Source organism: Cebidichthys violaceus, unplaced genomic scaffold (genome assembly GCF_023349555.1).
Source record: "Cebidichthys violaceus isolate CVI_PGR_0920_01 unplaced genomic scaffold, fCebVio1.0.p SCAF_23, whole genome shotgun sequence".
NCBI classification, from domain to species: Eukaryota; Metazoa; Chordata; class Actinopteri; order Perciformes; family Stichaeidae; genus Cebidichthys; species Cebidichthys violaceus.
Window position 1 is genome coordinate 3,700,370 of NW_027176406.1, and position 20,525 is coordinate 3,720,894.

At 39.8% G+C, this 20,525-nt stretch overlaps 1 protein-coding gene across 1 annotated transcript; it reads right to left on the reverse strand.

Moving 5' to 3' along the window:
* Positions 1-7,893: 7,893 nt before the first annotated feature.
* st8sia6 (ST8 alpha-N-acetyl-neuraminide alpha-2,8-sialyltransferase 6) lies at positions 7,894-15,280 on the reverse strand. Its single transcript, XM_068718889.1, has 7 exons — positions 14,551-15,280; positions 13,474-13,548; positions 13,252-13,326; positions 12,144-12,288; positions 9,699-9,811; positions 9,499-9,591; positions 7,894-9,420 (listed from the first exon to the last, which is right to left on the reverse strand). The coding sequence occupies exons 1-7, from the start codon at positions 14,649-14,651 to the stop codon at positions 8,943-8,945; spliced, it is 1,080 nt and encodes a 359-aa protein (XP_068574990.1). The 5' UTR covers positions 14,652-15,280; the 3' UTR covers positions 7,894-8,942.
* Positions 15,281-20,525: the final 5,245 nt, after the last annotated feature.

A 20,525-nucleotide genomic window follows, 5' to 3' on the forward strand; every position in this document is an offset into this window, starting at 1 on the left:
AAGACCCGCCTAATGTTCAGGAACATTTCCTGCATGGGGTCATTTGTGAATGAGAGCAGGGATTGATATTCAGGGGATCTGTAAGTCAATTTCCCACATCATGTCAGGGAAAACATTGCTGTATTGTTGCTGTATTGTGAATAAGAACAGTAACATTGCAGGGACAAGCTTGTAAAGGGTCCGTCTGACGAAAAACACAAGGTAATCAAGAGGATGAGCAACATTGACTCGCGACTTTGGCGTTCTCCACTGGAGAGTTAGAAACATCACAGTCAGTGTGCTGTTATACTCACCTGCCTGCTGAACGACTTGTGCACCAAAAAATCCTCCTCAATCTGTTCCAGATTCAACTTATCTGCTTGTTCCTTCTCAAAGCAAAGCATAACCAGTCCACTCAGCCTCTCTTTCCCACTGCGCTCTTCAAAGTTGTCTCAGCATGTTGAGTTGAATGAAGCTCGTGGTCACATCAGGGATTGTTGTCAAACTAGAAAGTCTTCACACTTCTCAAAGACAAAAGTCAACGTGGGAGGATTCAACAGAGCATTTTAGCATTTAGCATGCAAGCCAGACTCAGCATGCACCTGTTGGGTGTTTGCTTAAGGCCTCCTAGCATACTGGCTGGGTGGTCCACTAACCAGTGATTAACTAAGGTAGATGCAACCAAAGTCAACTTACAATAAGGCCTCAACCCATAATAAAGTAAAAATGTATTACATTGCACACCTTTGCACTGTTCGTGTTACAGGTAGGTATAGAAGCGAAAATGAAGAGAAGAGACGGAGTTCTTGGAGTAGCAACCAGCGGGAAGTGTTTTAATGAGCACAAGGCAACATTCAACAAAGTCCAACGTATCAGTTATTACAGCTTACCCTTATAGTCTAATTCACCCCCCTTAAGTCAATACATTATACAGGCAATACATTGCCGCACACGCCTTCGATACAGAGAGCTCTCTTTTTTCAGCTGGAGATCAAATTGAATCACTTTAACACATATTTGTTTTGTTCTTTTTATCCGCTAACACCAATTGGCCTCTCTCCTCCTCCGCCAAAGAGCGTGGATTCCGTTGAGGGGACCCCAGACACCCCCACTCTATCACACAAGCGAGAACCACGCTATACAAAAAATAAAGAATGAGATATAAAATCTCCTACCTGATATGTGGCCTCTAGCGTGATTGTCGGTTGGCCGAAGAAGTGGAGATGCCTCGGCCTCGACTCGAACACACGTTGGGCGCCATTATATAGAAGCGAAAATGAAGAGAAGAGACGGCGTTCTTGGAGTAGCAACCAGCGGGAAGTGTTTTATTGAGCACAAGGCAACATTCAACAAAGTCCAACGTATCAGTTATTACAGCTTACCCTTATAGTCTAATTCACCCCTCTTAAGTCACTTTCCACCAATCAGATCAGTTGGCCGAATCACATAAACAAAGCATTCCTGGCATCCCTTGCCTAATACCTAGCTTGGTCATGTTCTTTCGAGACCATTATACCAAAACATGTTGACAGGACGTTCTGTTCGTTAGCCGGGAAATATTTGGGAGTTCCCGGACGCCATGACCTATCACTCTCAGGCCGCTGGCACTCATACTTTCTAAGAAACATTTGTTTATTCAACTGGATTGAGATATCAGAATCAGACCGTGGCTTTAGTTTAATTCTAAGTTATATGATGATTTTCTTCAACATAGGTTACTGGTACCAAGTAGACAGATGATAGATTATCTTCTCTGCTGCAGCTGCTGATTTGGCTCCTTGTCTGAGTTTTGTTTTAACTTTAACAGATGAGACTTAAATGCAGCAAAGTACAATCTTTAAGAAAAAAAATAGTACATTAATATAAGTAATGTTAGTAATATTTAAAAATAATACAAAAAGTACATTGTTACAGTGACAAGAGTGAGTTCCACCCCTATGCATTACAAATACAATGTTTGTTAGCCACTGATTTTAAAAACGGAATTATCCTTGATAATACACTAACTTATTAAATCAAGTGTTTTCCGCTTTGTCCCTGTCGTCATTAACGAGTTTACAGTCAAATTTCCTGGAGAATAGGCGACAAAAATGAAAATGAAAAATGTGTTTCCCTGGAGAGCCGAGCCAGTGTGCTGCAGCTGGATGTACAATGAGGTCACTGCTGACATGACTGGAATCCCATGAGCGATGTCTTGGATGGCAACTTGTGGCAGCAGGCTATTTTCTCTAAAAAAGAAACAAACATTTCATCCCATTATTGGCCTAATTATTCGGATGTACTAACCCTGTACAGATGCATGCTCCCATTATGAATTTGAGGACAGGGAAAGAGGACAAGGACTGCTCCAGTACTTTTCAAGGCTTCCCTGGTTAGTTCTTTCAAAGAGTCTGTGAAAGCATTATCCAGATGTTTGCATGTTTGGTCAACTCAGAAACTGTGGGATGCCTTGCAGCACTACAAGCAGGAGAAACGTCACAGCTGCATTGAATATAGAAATAAAAATATGGAGAAATTAAACTTTATCATTAAATTATCATGGGTTTATGCATTTGCTATATAAAGTGTAAAATAGAGACGTCTGTGCAAAGCTATGCTAATAAATCACTGGATTATATGGTGTTCCAGCCAAATGTGTAGTTTGTAAAGAAATACTGGATTTTAATGATAAACCTTGGCAGGTTTTGGAACAGTTAATGCCTCAAACATATTCAATCATGGAAGCTAAGACGTCTGGGGAAAAGCTTTTGAATTTCACTTCAGCCACTAATGACATGCAAATAACATTTCCTGATAAAGATTTATACGCTTTAACTTAATTTTCCCTCTCAACTTGCGCTGTTCATGAAAAAAAAAAATCACAAACATGCATTCTAAAACTGGTTCTCTTGTTTGGTACAATATTTCTCAGAACATTTTCAGAAAGATCACTGTTAAGACTATGAAAGGCAGAAGTTTCCTCAAACACAAGGCCCAACCAAGTCTTAGATTAGAAAGCTTTATTAATCCCCAGTAGGGAAACTCATTTGCCACTAAATCAACTCATAGAGACAACAAACAATGGACATAGTTTTCACAGTATACAAACAGAAAACACAGTACAATGAATTTGAGCCATTTGAGACATGATTAACACCGGAAAGTTACATCTACAAAGCACATTTAAAGTGTTGATTAAAAAATCTGACCGCTGCTGGAACAAAATACTTTCTGAGTCATTTAGTAGAACACTGAGGCATCAGTTGTTCACTGAATGAGCTTCTGAGTCCATTAAAAACACAGTGTAATGGATGGCCTTCAAAATACTCAACCGGCCTTTTTTAGCTTTTCGACAGTGACCTCAAGTGAGTCTGGGGTAAGGCCAATTACTGAGCCAGCCTTTCTGATCATCTTATTGACTCTGTTTTTATGCAGTGATGCAGCCCCCCCAGCAGAGGACAGCATAAAAGAGGACCCAAGCTAAGATCCCCTGATTAAAAAAAGTTATTGCAAATGCAAAAGCTCCCGTGGTCAGTTATATAACTGTCATTAGTTGATTAACACAAAGCACTAGAATGTAATGGACGTATATCAATCATATATATATATATATAAGTATATATATATATATCCTACAAACAACGCCAATTGTGACCCGGTGATCCTCAATGCACAAGACCCAGAATAAGTGGATCCAGAGATTTTATTGACAATGCATGGAATAGAAGACTTGTCTCCACTCAACAAGTGAGTTTCAATAGAAGGGCAAAATGCAGGTCATATTAAAGGAGGGATGGAGTAAATTATACAATTAATACATACATCTAATTAACAAATGGACAATCAAAGAAAAAAAACAATGTTTTGCATTATCAGGGAAGTCAGTGTAGAGTAATGCGTAAAAAGAGGAAATTGTCGCAAAATATTTAGGCAAATTATGAATAAACCACGACTGCACACAAACCAAATCAAATCTACCTGCTCACAGTAAGCTAAGGTGACTTAAACCACATAAGGGATGGCTACTTGGTCCCCCCTTCAGCACAGCACATAAGAAAAATAAAACTGAAAATGGCCCATTCAACTGATTAGTTAAAAGCACACTACAATCTAATGTCTCTGGGCAAAACAGTGGTTGGCTCCTCTAGTGTATTTGTTTAAGACTTTGCTATACTGTAACACAGAATCCTCCCCCAGTTAAAAACATGCAGCTGACTGGAATCTTGTTTTAGTTGTTAGTCAAGTTTTAGACCCTTACCAAACGACGGTGTGCCTCAGCTGCTCTCTCACGTGTGTCTCAGTTTAGGAAGAAAGGCCCAGGTGAGCTTTACGCCCCCGTTTTATAGACTCTGCTCTTTAGCTTAGACCTTATTGCTCGACTTCCTGTTTCCTACCTTCCCAAATTCATATCAGATTTCAGAATCAGTCTATTGGCCAATTCGGGTGTCTTTACAAAGAACATGAAATAAGAGGACAAACTGCAAAATACATATATTTTGTTCTTTATAACTTCAACTCCACTCTTTTCTTGTCGTGTTGGAAAACCCCAGCATGCCTCTTTATCTTTTTCCCCCACTAACACACATCCAGCACTCAAAGTGTGTGTGTGTGTGTGTGTGTGTGTGTGTGTTCTATAGGTGGTTGGGAAAGGTAATTACACTCTTATCATTGAACATGTACCAGATGAGAGTGTTCAGCAGGTTCAGCAGGTTCCCCAAAAAAGAAGAGAGTGATCAAAGAGAAGACTGACTTCAAGAGCTGTCCCTCATGCCTCTCCTCTCCTGCTAACTTCACCTCCCTCACCTTCCCACACTCACAGAGTTTTTATCTTTTATCTTTTTTATCTTTGGCCTCTGAAACATTTTGAATGATTTTGTGGGCCTTTAATTTGTCATCACTGTCCCTCACTTGCAATGTTATTGACTGGTGACAGGCTTCACAGGGAGGTGTGATGGAAGACACAGGTAGTGAGGAGCAGCTCTTTCTCAAGTTCTTGAATATGTTGCTCAGCACTCTACTGTTGTCTCATCTGCCTTGTAGTTGACTGCTCCCTGGTGGTATCTTCTTAGGTAATGGGCATTCTTTATTGGGTAGTAGATACCAGATGCAAAAGCTTCCTGCATCTACCAACAACTTAACCAGCTTTAGTGTTCCTTTCTTGTGTCATTTAAGTCTTCTCAGCACTACAAGTTCATGCTTGTGGAATAATGCTTAAAGGAATAGTTTGTATCATTTAGGTCGAAACTGGCAGAATTGGAAAATAATAACTGTTTGTATTAGTGTGTAATAACCTGAAACTAACAATTTGTATATTTTATTTAGCTTAGAAAAAAAGCCATATATATCTACTTTGGGAGCAGGTCCTTTTCCACGAAGTCCGGATGTTGCACAGCCATTTTTTTCTACAGCAGCCCAGAATGGACAAATAAAAGACAGGCTTTAGCGAGAGCTGTTCGCATTTTTTGCATTACCTAAATGTACGGACAGCTACCAAAACTTGGTATTAAAAGTGTTCCGGATTATAAAATACCGGAGTATTGATAAGCTTCTGGTGCTTTCAGGGGGAATGACTGATATTGTCTGATGTCTGTGTTCTTCATAATTGATTATTTATAAACTTCACTCAGGAATGTTTTTTATTTCATTGACATTTTAGATTTGTTTCCAGTGAGATAATAATGAGTTTTAAACCTCCAAAAATGGAGGGGTTTGGAAACGCTACCGTCCGGATTACTATCCCTCCGTGGATTACAGCATTTCAACTTTCTGATGTGAAATAATGTGATATTACGTGGCATATGAGAGAAGTTTTCCTTTAGGGCTTTCTACCAGAAATGGTTTATTTTAACCTAAATAATTGTAAATAATTCTTTATTACATATTAAGCTAAAAAGGCCTAACTAAAAAGTCTAAAACTACATTGTAATCTATCACAAAATATCTGCGCAAGATAAACTAGAAAATGCATTTCCTGCTGAAAATGCGTTGGAATGCTAAAAGCTGAAATGAATTGCAAAAACATTGCTGAAAATACAGAAATGAGAGACTACCTGTCTGAAAAATGTTGAAGCCCGAAAGCATTTAAACTGCACTGCTGAAAACCCTTCTAGTTGAAACGTCTAACTATGGTGTCTATAGCTGAAAGTATGAGAAAGAAGAAGGCTTTGAAAGTTGAAGAAGTTTAACAGGATTTGAAGATTTTCTCCATAGATATCCCATTGAAAAAAATTGTTTAATAATTCAAAAAGTTTAAAGATTACAAATATGAAAAGTCATATCACCCTCTCCTGAAAGAGCTGAACATTTTGATATTCGAACAATTTCTGTGGCTTAAAAAAATGTCAGCAGTAGTGATATTTGTAGTAGTAGTAGTAGAAGTTGTAGTTGTAGTAGAAATATTAGTAGTAGTAGAAGTATTAGTAATTAGAAGAAGAAGTAGTAGTATCAGTAGTCGTAGTAATAGTAGTGGTCATTGTATTTAATATAACAGTAGCAGTAGTAGTAGTAGTAGTAGTAGTAGTAGTAGTTGTAATAGTAATGGCAGTATTTGAAGTAGCAGTAATAGCAGTAGTAGTAGTACTAGTAGCAGTCATACTAATAGCTGTAGTAGTATTAGTAGTAGCATGAATAGCAGTAGTAGTAGTAGCAGACGTAGCATAAGTCAGTGATTCTCAACTGGTGGGTCGCAGACCCGTTTTCAGTGGGTCGTGGGCCTTTGCCTGAAAAAAAAAAGGAAAAAAAATCCTGTGCTTTTATTTTGAAGGGAATTTTTTATGCAGCGGAGTTATTCACACTCCTTAACAGTATTTGGCGTTAGTGCCTTGTAATGCCAATAGACACCCATTTCACAGTATAGAAGAACACCCACAAAGTTTGTTTTCATATGTTAATTGAGTGAAATGCAAGTACTACACCGACTACATGCAATATGGATTTTCTTACATTGAGGACAAAAGAGGGCAAAAACCTCAGTGTGTTTTGTGCAGCGAGGTTCTGGCACAAGAAAGCATGAAGCCGTCAAAACTGAAGCAGCGTTTGGAAACAAAACACCCTTCTCTCAAAGACTTCAAGACCCGAGGACGTCACAAAAGTGTGTTACTTACCTGCAGCCATGAACACGGACGTGTTGGATCAATCCGCAGCGGATGAACTGAAAACTATTCACAAACATCACAAACAAAGCAGTTTTACTCGTTTACGAGAAACATGTGGGACGGGGACTGACAGGAACAATTTCTCTGCACAAGAGAGCTCCCTACTACTACGACTGCAGAGGATATTTTCAGCTCAGGTTCAAACTGCACCATCTTTTCATTAAATCAATTTGAGAAGTTGAAAATTTGGGTCGCGGCTTGTCATTAAGGGGTGATGGTGGGTCCCGCAGCCAGACCAGTTGAGAACCACTGACCTAGAGAGTGAGGAAGGGGCATTTTAGGCGATCTGCCCAGAGTCTGCATGACTCTGGGCAGAGAGTCTTGGTCAGAGAGCTTGGCCTCACATTTCCCAAACTATTCTAGGTTATGTGACTCAGACGTTCCTGTTTTTTAGGGGAAAGAAGGGATGTCAAGTAGCTATCCAGGTCAAGAGAGTTACCCTGTGTCACAGTTATATGTTTGTGTTGCCCTGTTCTCTTTTGTCTCCCCATAAAAGCATCATCCAGATGTTTGTATCTTTGGTCCATAACTGCGGGATGCCATGCAGCAGGACGCATAAGAAACTTAGGGAAGTCTAAAAAAAAGAGAATCAATGGAGGAATACATGTAAAACCGCTGTGCAAAACCATGCTAATAATCAGTGGTCACATGGTGTTCCAGCCATACTTGCACTTTAATGATACATCTTGGCAGGTTTTGGGATACTTTTTGGCTAAAATACACTAAATTATGTAAGTTGATTCGTCTGGGGAGAAGCCTTTGTTGAAAAACTAAAATAACCTTTTTGTGATAGATATTTATTTTCTGATTCACTTTGACCAAATTTTCTGTCTCACCTCAATGTTCATGAAAAGAAAATGAAAAAAAATCACATGATTCTAAAACTGGCTCAAGAGTTCTCAAGTTTGATAATTTACAGTTTGTACATTAATATTCTGGGTCACAAAAAACACTGTTAAGACTAAGTATCAGCATGAAAAGCAGTACTCCAAGTTACACAAGAGCCACCCAAGTCTTGATGCTAATGTTACTTCCAAACCAAAGGTTGAAATGTTCACCCAAAATGCACAATTCCTAATCATTACATCACCTTACATTGTAGTCAGTCATTGAATTAGCATTTACGTGAACTTAAAAAGTGTTCGTATCCATTGTACCAATATGTGTGGTTTACCTCATGTCAGTATCACATCCAGTTGTCAGTGACGTGAAGAGAGAACAAGTTTCCAGATATCATCTTCCACAACCAGCATCATCCTTTTACAACAATTGTGCGATTAAATTGTGTGAGTACCACACGTTTAACCTCCAGAGTTCCTAGAATATTTTCTTAAGTGGTTAAGTGTGTGGTGCGCTTTTTAACAAATAAATGTCAAAAGAATCTTTACATTCATCATGCAGCTGTTTTTTTAAATGCTAGAGTGTTTTAGTCTGACAACATTCATGTAAAGGAGGTATTCTATTTTTTTCAAAATACATTCAGTTTGATCCAAAAGAAGGCACTACAACGTCGACTCCCACAAAGGATTCCCATTTAAATCAATATAACTCCCTCAAGACTCCAGCTGGAACATTTGTGTTAATAAATACAGTTTAGATCCATTGCAACACTATAATGTCTAGCCTTTTAATTGTTGCATTTTGATTTTAGTGCAAATGTCGGCCAACTACAGCATTCACTATAAGTCCAAGCATCCACCTTCCTAACAGATGTCATCAGCCAAAAAAGATCTGTCTAATCATTCAAAATGATATGAAAGACTTCATGAGCGACTTGGCTACAAACAAGGCACTTTGCTCCAGTCCTTCAGCTGCACCAGGGTCTGGGAACTACTTTTCACCTGATCGACAATCTCCCAGGTGAAGCCTGAGAACCCCCTGACTGTGCAGCTGCAACAAGAGGTCAAACTCAGCCGGCATGGCATGGAATTTCTTTTTAGTTTGTCTGTCATCGTAGTAGTGGTTAGTCAGGGCGTGGAGTCCATGGGGGTGATTACTGAAGGGCCAGAACCCATACAGATGCACATTGGCACAGTGTTCCAGCGCCAGGCTAGCCATGATTATTCCAGTGCTGGGCCGTGGTGCTTTTAGGCCTTGGGAGCGCCAGAAGAGGGCTAGACTCTGGAGGTACTCAGGGTTGAAAAAGACGGGCCGGGTAGGGCTTTCAAAGTCCTCAATGCTGTAGACGGCCCGCAGGCACACGGGAGTGTTGAAGCCGTAGGAGAAGGCGGGAAGGAGCAACAGGGAGTTGTCATAGCTACGCAGACTCTCCACAAACGGACGGCGACGCCCCATCAGAGACCCATACCTGAAAATAAACAGTAGATGTCAAGCAACATGACAAAAGGGAACATTTAAAGGGGCAGTGATTCATCCTTTCGCTCACTTCTCTAAGAGGATGCTTGGATTTGCTGTCACAAGGTCAGTCTTGATGCCCACATCCTTCCCATAGCCTTTGTCCAAGGGAGGTAGGTTGCACCTGAACAAGCAACGAAGAAGATGTAGGGTTTGTTATATAGAATTTCCACAGAAATGACTTTAAATATGTTGATTAAGATTGTCCACTACACTGGACAACTTTCTCACCTGATAACAAACTGAGCTGAATCGATCATCTTTCCACAGCTGCTGTTGGTCAGGATCCCACCGTTCCCAACAACAGCACATGTGTCCCATATTTTGTTTGGGAATGGATGCTCCTGGAATCAGCACCAACAGAAAATGTAATACAAAAAACAACAATTTTACTGATATACTGTGTGAAAGAGCCATTTTAGGGAAGGGGAATCTATAGCTGGATCTCATTTGCAAAGTACAAGGCCAAGGCCTTCTCTGCCTGAGTCGCATCCAGGTCTTGGTTTTTCTATTATCTTTTGGGATCTAAAAAGGTATAAAAACAGCCTTAAATTTTAAATACAATTTGGCAAATATGAAGTCAACTATTAACCTGCACTCCGCATTATCAGTGAAACTTCCTGGGTGGTATCAAAAATGTTATATAAGCATATATAGAGCATTTGACTGCAGATCAAGAGATTCCTAGTTCAAATGGGTGCCCTTGGTAAACCTTAGGGTATTAACAGTGTGGCACTGCATATTATAAGTTGTCCACATGACTTTACCCATTGGTTTGTGGACTATGGTATTGACCAAAATGTTAATATTAACTTTTCACTTTTATGAAAGGGTTAAAGTTGTAAACTGAAAACACAGACAACACTCAGACCTGACAACACCTTGGTAGCAACCTGTCTATCACAAGGTAGCCCCGCCCTAAAGCATACCCTGCTTTAAGGTCTATTTTACTCTAAATGGGACCGTCATTTACTAAACGAATGTCATGCTGTATTGAAAAAGAGTAGAAACTTGTGATCGAAACCATAAACTAATGTTTACAATGTTTACTTAGGTAATAAATCAAGTGAGAATTTGGGTCATTTTCTCATAGACTTTTATCTTTTGTTTTAATTAGTATTAAATTAATACTATTCTATTTCATTGTATATACTGTGCATTATTTATTTGACTTCATATGTTCTACTCTGTTATTTTATTGTATATATTGTGCATTTTTTATTCTTAATATTTTTACTCTGTCACTTTGATTGCTTTGTATATTTCTGTGATGCTGTTGCGAACAAATTTCCCCTTGCGGGATGAATAAAGTATCTATCTATCTATCTATCTATCTATCTATCTATCTATCTATCTATCTATCTATCTATCTATCTATCTATCGACTTATTTTAGCAACCAGAGGAGTCACCTCCTAATGGCTATTAGAAAGAATGCAAGTTTAAGGGACTTCTACATTGGCTTCACTTTTCAGACCTGGAGGTTGCCGCCTGATTAAAACATCTAACTGAATGTGACATATCCTGGAATATTCAAATGCTTGTTGAATATCTTTGAAACCCCTCTCCCTCCCCCACACCTCAAACGACATTCACACCCTTTTTCAAATGACCCTACTACTCAAAGGCTGAGTGAAAAGCCGAAAGCTAATCAGGAGGTTTAGGGCACCAAAAACAGAGGAGTTTAAAAACGTTACTTCTGTTCAGAGTTTCTACCCATTGCTTCTGTAACTAAGCAACCAATCCATTTCCTGTTTACACCAGCACCCTCATGCCAAGTGTACTTGAATAGTCATGTGGTATTTATTTTCAGGCTTGCTATGGACGAAAATCATTTTGCAAACGATGCTGAAACGCCCGTGTGGATGGAGATGGTTTTTTGTTTTAAAACAAAAAAGTATTAGTGTTGCCTCTCTCTGAATCTGCACCTGCCTGCACTCGGATTGCTGCCCCACTCCTGTTAGCCTGCTTTGCTTCAACTATTTTGTCTTGTGTGATGTAAAGTTTGATATAGCTGAGGTTAAAGTCAAGATAACTCTATTCTGGAGTGAGGAGGAAAGAAAAAAAATGAAATATTTTCTGTTTTGCACAGTTGTATTCATTATTCAATTCCTTACATTTATTCATTATATTACTTCACATTTTGACTTATTTTCAATACATTATATGACTGTTATCCTAAGTGTCAACTCTCATTCTCGTTTTTAGATGAGTTCAGTTGCAGAGAATTTGACTGGAGATCACTAGGCCCTCTGTTTAAATTGTGGTCCTCCCTGTGTTTGTTTGCACCCACAAATTAAATATTTTAAATGTTCATAACAAATTCTTAAAATCCAGAAGATCAATATTCTCTCTGTTCAAAATAACATATAGTTGTGGAGTTGTAAACTTGAAAACTCTGATTGTCTATTCACTTGTAAAGGCCTTTACTTATAGTGTGTTGCATGGTTAATCCAAAATGTGTTTACCAGTCATGGCAAATTTAAAAAAAGTGCAGAACCCAGCAGCACAGACTATGTCAAGGTGTCTGGTCTGAGTTTGTGAGCCCCTAACCAAAGGAACGTGCTGTGTAGCACAAAACAGTGAAATAATGTCTGTGGTAAATCATTAGAGGAATAAAGACACCAAAGAAGCAGCAGATGTTGTGGTAATTATTCATAAATGACTAACAACATACCTTTGCAAAGGTGCTGAAAATCTCCGGGGTCACCTGTAGGGTCCTCTTCTTTTCGCCGTCGTACACAAGCTTTGCTCCCACTGGAGTGTTGGTCTGGGTAATGATGGCCTTGTCAAAACCATGGCACTTGCTGCTCAGCTGAGATCTGTGGAACCACAAAGACTTTGTTAAATAACATACAGGACGGACTGGAGCGAGAACAAAATAATCATAATTTGCTAAATTCAGTAGCAGCTCATTGAATTGAAAAAGATTCTTCTTTCATATAAGGATATTAATTTGATAAGAAGAGTTAAAGCAGTCTTGGGTCCTAAAGATGATGTCCCTCTGTTTTACCATAACTCACATGACCCAAAGACATGTTATATTTAGACAATGTGGTAGACATTGCAAGTTCTTCTGCTTTAATCAACATTTCTATTTCCACTTCTCCTTCCATGTCTTTAAAGGATCTTCTTTCTTACCATACAAAAAGCAAACGCATTCTACATAGATTTTGTTTTTGTTTGTACCTTTAAAGCTAGTACAGTTTAAGGTCATGCATAAGAGCAGATAGGATCTTCCTTTAATTTCAACTATGTGTGACAAATGAGAAAATTAGAAGGACAAATCAGATATATTTTATTCACTCAGTGTTTTGGGTTATTCTGACAGCTCCCTAAAACTGCCAACTGAGCCCTAGAAGGATTTAATGTTTTGCATGCCTTTTATAACAAACAAATTTTTTTTTGAGAGAACGGAAATCTACCTCCACTCATTCTTTTAAGAAGTGGTGCAATTACGGTGTCCTATCTCTATATGGAGGAGTTTTGATTTCTTTTTTGATCATATCAGAGAGCAACTGGACTGCTGCAGCTAAATAGTGTTTGTTGTTTTATGTGCCCCTCTAGAGCGCAGCTTAACATACTGTTCTGGAACGTCCTTTTAATCATATTCATAGTAATCCCCGAACCGTGGCAATGTATAATGTACAATTCCTGTGGATATGGACACAGGAGATACAGCTTGAATGGACAATCGTTTGCAATTCTGTCAACCTGTTTTGTTGTTGTACAAATAGTTAATTAAATAACAATAAAAACTTTGGAAGGATCTCCTTTTCTCTTACCTGAATTTTTGATAATTGTCCTCCTGCTTCTTCCAGGTTTTAGAGTAACGCTCTATTACTTTGTTGATGACCTCCCTGTCACACACACACACACACACACACACACACACACACACACACACACACACACACACACATCAAGTGTTTAATCCATGTTGCGCTGACATGTCTTAATATGATGAAGGCAGAAACAAAAATGTTAGTGATGGTGTTTGCTCTCACCTGCAGCCTCTACAAAGGTCAGAAGGCTGAGGGGCACTTTTCTTTTGAGGAAACGGCCTTTGAGGTTCCACATTACTGCGGCACAAACAAGAAAGACACAGGACAGGCGTGTCAAATGCTGATGTCAGAGATTAAAATGAAGATGTATCATTTGGTTCCATACACATATTCATTACATGACGCAATCCTAACTAAATCAACACCTTATTGATCTTCAAAGTGGGATTTATAAACTCAAGTGGTTCAGCATGGAGTTTTCTATGTATGAAATTCTAACTTCAATAAACACTGAAGCAAATACAATAATCATACCATGTTCTGCATTCAGAGATTTTCTATTGACATGGGGGAGAGCAGTGGTAAATCTGTCAGCCTTATACACCATGAAAGTGAAACTACAAACTCACCTTTACTGCTTAGCTACGCTTCAGCAAGAGATTACTCTTGCATGTGTGTTGCAATGTATGTGGTCTGTGGGAGGCTATGTGTTGCTTGTAGTTCTGTATCCTCTTCTCTTTCTGTTAATATGTTTTAGAAAAGGTTCTAAGCTAATTAAATGAAATCTCTGGAATAATCCAGTTGAATTTCAGGAGGTGGGATTGCTTCGCATATGTCAATTTCAACTAATCATTAGGTTTCAGTGTGAGGGTGTCTGCCATTGCTGCTTAAAAGAAAATCGCCTTTGAAAGGGAAATGAACCTGTCTGGTATTTCATATTGAAGAAGTGACGCTTTTCAAATTAAGTTTCCAAATTTCTCTAGTATCTTCACTCTTAGATTTCTTAGCATTGTGAGACATTGAAGCACAGACACGCACAAATACACGTCAGTCATTTCACACAAACTACATCTTCCATCCTTTGTGTCTTTTGACTTTTGAAAACTAGCCAAAGTGAAAACTAAAATCTATAAAATGCTTCTATTTCTGCCATATATCATTATACCGCTCCACCCAGGGTAAACCCCGGAACAGCATGCTTCGTTATCTTTTCTCCACTGCACCTCCAGCACCCAAATACAAAAGTCAAAAGGATTCAAGAAAGTGCTGTGTGGTTAGGAAAGGTAGCTACACACTTACTTGTTGTCGACCATGTACCAGATGAGAGTCGTCAGCAGACTCCCCAAAAAGAAGAGAGTGATCACCAAAGAGAAGAATGACTGCAAGAACTGTCCCCTCATGCCTCTCACCTCCTGCTAACTTCACCCGGAGGCCCCCTCACCTTCTGTCTTGCTCTCTGCTTGCTCAACACTCACCCGTCATCTGCTTTCTGTCACCCTCCCTCTGTTTCAGATTTCCTCCCTACCCTTTGGCTCAACACACACCGTCTCTCTCTCTCTCTCTCTCTCTCTCTCTCTCTCTCTCTCTCTCTCCCCCCCTCTCTCTCCCCCCTCTCTCTCGCTCTCTCTCTCTCAAGAGTGTTAATCTTTTGCCTCTCTGCTTTCCTGTTTTCTTTTACCTCACTGACCCCTCCTCCTCCCGATCTGTTAGGTTTGACTCAGTGTTTCTCTTCCACCTTTGGTGAGTGAGAGCATGCCTCCTCAGTTATTAGCCTGTCTTCTTTAGCTTCCTCTTGTTCCGACAAGTTCTCTGTCTTCCGTGCAACTCTACTTGTTCTTTCTTCTACTCCTGTTTGTGTCCAGGTCATGTGAGACAAATCCGGTCTTTTGTTGCTCCACCACATCCTTCTTTAATCCTTGTCACGTCTCTTTGATCCACTCGTCTTCTTTCCTCTTTTTCTACAAACTCACAACCCGACTTTCCACTGTTGTCCCAAAGCTCCTTCTGTTCTCCGCCCCCACCACAGAGCCCCAGCCGTCCCTCTCTGCTTTCCCCTCCCTCCTCCGGCCATCCTCCGCCCACATCCCATAAGCCCCCTCTCCATGTTGCACAAAAAGGAGGTAGTAACATGAGTGCCCAGTACTGAATTAGCCTACAGTTTGCCCCTTGACAAGTGTGTGTGTGTGTGTGTGTGTGTGTGTGTGTGTGTGTGTGCGTGTGAGTGTGTGTGCGTGTGAGTGTGTGTGTGTGTGTGTGTGTGTGTCAGGAAACACGTACAAAACCAATGAGGGGCAAAGAATTCAAGGGGCAGAGGCTTCCCATCCAATTGGAGTGACCCCGAAAATCTTACCTACACACACAAGTGTCTTTTATTCCAATGTCAAACGTTGCCAACTATATCGTCTGATATCCTCTTGCCAAAAAAAAAAGTGGTGGTGGGAGGGAGTTGGAGGTTGGGGGGCCAAGGAAGGGAAGTCTCCTCTAAGCTGAGATGGGAAATGACTTCTAAAATGGCAGCACTGCCGGCTGTATCAACAGGGTAACTATCGTAACAGCCGGCGGAAATGAGAGAAGCAGAAAGTCAGAGAGAGTCAGACAGAGAGACAAAAAGCAGAAAGAGGTGGGGAGTTGATACCCAGAGGAGACATTTGTTGTTTCGCTTTCATTTGGGAGCTCTGTGTTGCTAGCTGTGTGTTGGAAGGGGAATAAAATCTAGGAGGTGAAGCTCAAGTAGGACTATGGTAAAATATGTTGCATTTTAAATAAACACCCACAAACAGATGACCACACTCAGTTCCCCGGCATATATCCCTCCTGATTTGAGTTCCCAGTGGAAAACTCCACACTGAGCTCGATGCAATAAAGTAATAATGCCTAGTTACTACATGCTGGGTAAGCTGGGCTGTGCCACAGCAACCCCCACCCCACATAAATCCAAAACAAAAGAGCTCTTGGAAAGTTTTTATTTTGGCAGACACCAGGGTTTGCAGGAAACTTGTGTATTAGGCTGCTTTGCTGCGAGTAGGCGGAAGGAGTAATCAATAAAGAAGGTTGAACATCTAACAAAATTAGCCTAATTGTACCAATGAGACAGAGGGTTGTTAAGGAAAGTAAAAGCTACACTTGACCTGCTCTTTACCTCGAACACGCATTGCATAATGGTTCCTTGAATGATGAGCAGATCTGGCGATTCCAGTGAGCAGCTTGGCCTCTCATGTTGAATGTGTGACGTGTTTGCGGTACAGAGGTCCCCTGTCATTGTATGCAAAACTCATGTCCAACACGACTTTACCATCTGTGTTTTGCAAATGTTCGGCCATCAAGGATGTTTGTAAATGTTTATTGTCAAATTCAATCTTTCATTCCGTGCAAATATTTTCTGTAAACCACTCTTAGAAATGAAGGCACTAACTGGAACCATATAGGGTTCTTGGGCTTGTCCCCATGGGGAAAACCTTTTGGGTTTGTGGTATCATTTTATCAAGGTTTCATCTGAAACCTTTTCAGAGGACTATACCTTGAGCTAAACATTAAGTGTTATACCTAGAATCATCAATGAATGGTTCCACCTAGAACCGTCTAGAAGAACCCTTCTAAGGACTCATTCTGATAACTTTGCTGTTAATTATTAAGGTTATATCTCAAACTCATCCTTGTGAGACAGCTGAAGCGCTCGGGCTGATGTGGTGTAGCGCAACCCAGAACAGTCATGGTTAAAAGTATGTTTTGGGGAGGTTTGGAGTGAGAGGATCTTAAAACCCATGCTTTCTTCCAGAAATGGTTCTTTGAATGATAAGGGTTCTTATTGGAACTGTTAGTCTTGCATCAAACCCTTGAAGCACCCTTTCTTCAAAAACAGGTTCTTCAGAAGCAAATGGTTCTGGGTAGAACCTCAGCCCTTCAGGAAGAACCCTTTTGGAAGTCTTTTTTTATGAATCCAGCTCTATATCAGGTCTATATACAGGTCACCAGCATGTCCTGTATCCTGATCAGACAAGAGATAACAAACTCATTCTTGAGAGGGAGGCCTCTTGGAGAAAATACATGTATCCATGGCCTTTCATGCATCATGAGACACTTGCAGGAATGTGGAGAGAAAAGTGTGAGAAAATAGTTTTCTCCAGCATAGAAGCTCCATGATAAAAACAGGGCTGTAGGCAAGAAGAAGCCCCAGAATAATTGCAGCATATAACAGAAGAAGTACAGCAACAAACACCTTGCTTCTCTGGCTGTCTGTTAAATCAAATATCCAGACCTCTCATCTGGTTTCCCCTCATCACAGGCCATCCTGATGCCTACCACGCACAACAGTCAGTCATTAGCCTATTACAGACAATGCAATTTCCATCCAAAGACTCCACAAGCTATTTAACCACATTAAACCCAAAGAAGTGATTTTTCAAGCTGACATTCATACCCTTGTAACACTGGAGGTTTCTCAGCAATGTGCAGCTTGTGTGTGCCTGTAGGAAGCCTCTTTTACTCAGCATGGATGAATCATGCTGGAATTATCATCTCAATGATGGATAATGGTGTAATTAGGAACTAACTTTTTTGTGAGTCATCTGTTATTCAGCAGAGAGAATGGTTGGGGCAACGTTGGCAAATTTTTGCATGTTCTGTTTGTGCACACATGCATTACAATTTGGCAGAAAATGTTTGTATGCTTCACAGTAAACGGTGAAGTTTCAAGTTTTTAATTACGTCTTTGAATTGCTCATGGTTGACAAACGTGTGTGTGTGTGTGTGTGTGTGTGTGTGTGTGTGTGTGCGGGTGTTCAGCTGCTCTGAAGAGGAAGGCAGAAGGCTGCATGCTTCGGGGTGGCAGGCAATATTGGAGGAGCAGTGGGCAAGAAGCTGAAGGGGAGCATACCTACTCTAAAGAGCCCATGTGACATCATCACAAGGCAGACAGAAAGACAAAGGTTCCATTGTCACCCAAACAGCACCCAATGAATCTGTACTTCCCCTTCCTCCACCTCGTATACGACCCCCTCCTTCGGCAGTGATTGGGCTGCTGCTCTGCCTCTTCTGTAATGCAGGTTGCAGGTTCATCAATGCAGTAAACCACACGAGAGGCAGGATGTGAACCAGACTCGCCTCCATCTAAATGATGGGGGTTCCCCTGGAAGCACAGCGAGCTGTTGTTTTGTATATACAAAAAGGACAGTTATGCTGGAAAGAACAGAAAACAGAACAAAGTTACTGTCATTATCTACTCTCTGTTTCTTCTTCTACCCTAACAAAGCTCTCAGAGCAGAATAAACACTTTTTCCATCTGAACCAGACCTGTTGCCTGTAAGTACACTGTAAAAAAAGTCAGTGAATTTTACAGTGAAAAACTGTTAAATCACAACAGTAAGAGACCGTAAATTGTAAATAGGTTATATTCAGTTTATCTGACAGTGAAACACCGTAAATATATATATCAGCCGAAACAATAATTTGTGCATGTATTTCTTGTAAAAAATACATTTTGTCACTGTTAAATGCATTAAAAATTCTACTGATAACGGAAATACACCGTTATATGAAAAAAAATCGATACCGTGATTTTTGCATTCATTACTTCTAAAAAATACATTTGGTTACTGTTAAATGTACGGACCACTGTACTACCAATGGAAATATAACGCATTATATATTTAACAGCCAGCCTTGCATGTTTTGCATTTATTAGTCGTAGAAAATTCAGTCTGTCACTGTTAAATGTACTGAACATTGTACTGATAACGGAAATACACCGTTATATGAAAAAAAATCTATATTATAATTTTTGCATTTATTACTTTTAAAAAATACAATTGGTTACTGTTAAATGTACGGACCACTGCGCTGCCAATGTAGGTAAAACGCATTATACATTCAACAGCCAGCCCCCTATTTTTTGCATGTATTATTTGTAAGAAGATCAGTTTGTCACTGTTAAATGTACTGAACATTGTACTGATAACGGAAATACACTGTAATATGGAGAAAAAAACAATACCGTAATTTTTGCATTCATTACTTTTAAAGAATACATTTGGTTACTGTTAGATGTACGGACCATTGCGCTGCCAATGGAGGTAAAACGCATTGTACATTTAACAGCCAGCCCCGTATTTCTTGCATTTATTATTCGTAAAAAAATCAGTTTGGCACTGTTAAATGTACTAAACATTGTACTGATAACGGAAATACAACGTAGTATGAACAAAAAATATACCGTCATTTTTGCATTCATTATTTTGAAAGAATACATTTGTTTACTGTTAGATGTACGGACCATTGCGCTGCCAATGGAGGTAAAATGCATTATACATTCAACAGCCAGCCCCATATTTTTTGCATTCATTATTCGTAAAACATTCAGTTTGGCACTGTTAAATTTACTCAACATTGTACTGATAACGGAAATACAACGTAGTACGAACAAAAATCAATACCGTGAATTTTGCATTCATTACTTTTAAAAAATACATTTGGTTACTGTTAAACGTACAGACCATTGCGCTGCCAATGGTGGTAAAACGCATTTTAAATTCAACAGCCAGCCGCGTATTTTCTGCATGTATTATTTGTAAAAAATTCAGTTTGTCACTGTTAAATTTACTCAACATTGTACTGATAACGAAAATACAACGTAGTACGAACAAAAATCAATACCGTGAATTTTGCATTCATTACTTTTAAAAAATACATTTGGTTACTGTTAAACATACGGACCATTGCGCTGCCAATGGTGGTAAAACGCATTATAAATTCAACAGCCAGCCCCGTATTTTCTGCATGTATTATTCGTAAAAAATTCAGTTTGTCACTGTTAAATTTACTCAACATTGTACTGATAACGGAAATACAACGTAGTATGAACAAAAATCAATACCGTGAATTTTGCATTCATTACTTTTAAAAAATACATTTGGTTACTGTTAAACGTACGGACCATTGCGCTGCCAATGGTGGTAAAACGCATTATAAATTCAACAGCCAGCCCCCTATTTTTTGCATGTATTATTTGCAAAAAAATCATGGATCAGTGGCCATTGACTGGCAGACCGGGGTGGTGGTTCCCATTTTCCCCTCGCAAGACTACAGGAGGGGTCCTGGGAGTTTGCCCAACCAGTCTACATGTGCTTTGTGGACTTAGAGAAGGCTTTTGACTGGGTCCCTCTGGGGTTTTTGTGGGGGGTGCTGCGGGAGTATGGGGTGCCGGACCCATTGCAACGGGCCATCCGGTCTCTTTACGACTGCAGTAGGAGCTGTGTTCGTATTCTCGGCAATAAGTCAGA

Coding starts and splice junctions, on each gene's coding strand:
- st8sia6 (XM_068718889.1), bottom strand. CDS start 14,651: ATGAGGGGACAGTTCTTGCAGTCATTCTTCTCTTTGGTGATCACTCTC. Junction 12,289..13,251: donor GACAATTATCAAAAATTCAG/GTAAGAGAAAAG, acceptor GTGGTTCCACAG/ATCTCAGCTGAGCAGCAAGT. Junction 9,592..9,698: donor TCAGCTCAGTTTGTTATCAG/GTGAGAAAGTTG, acceptor TTGCTTGTTCAG/GTGCAACCTACCTCCCTTGG.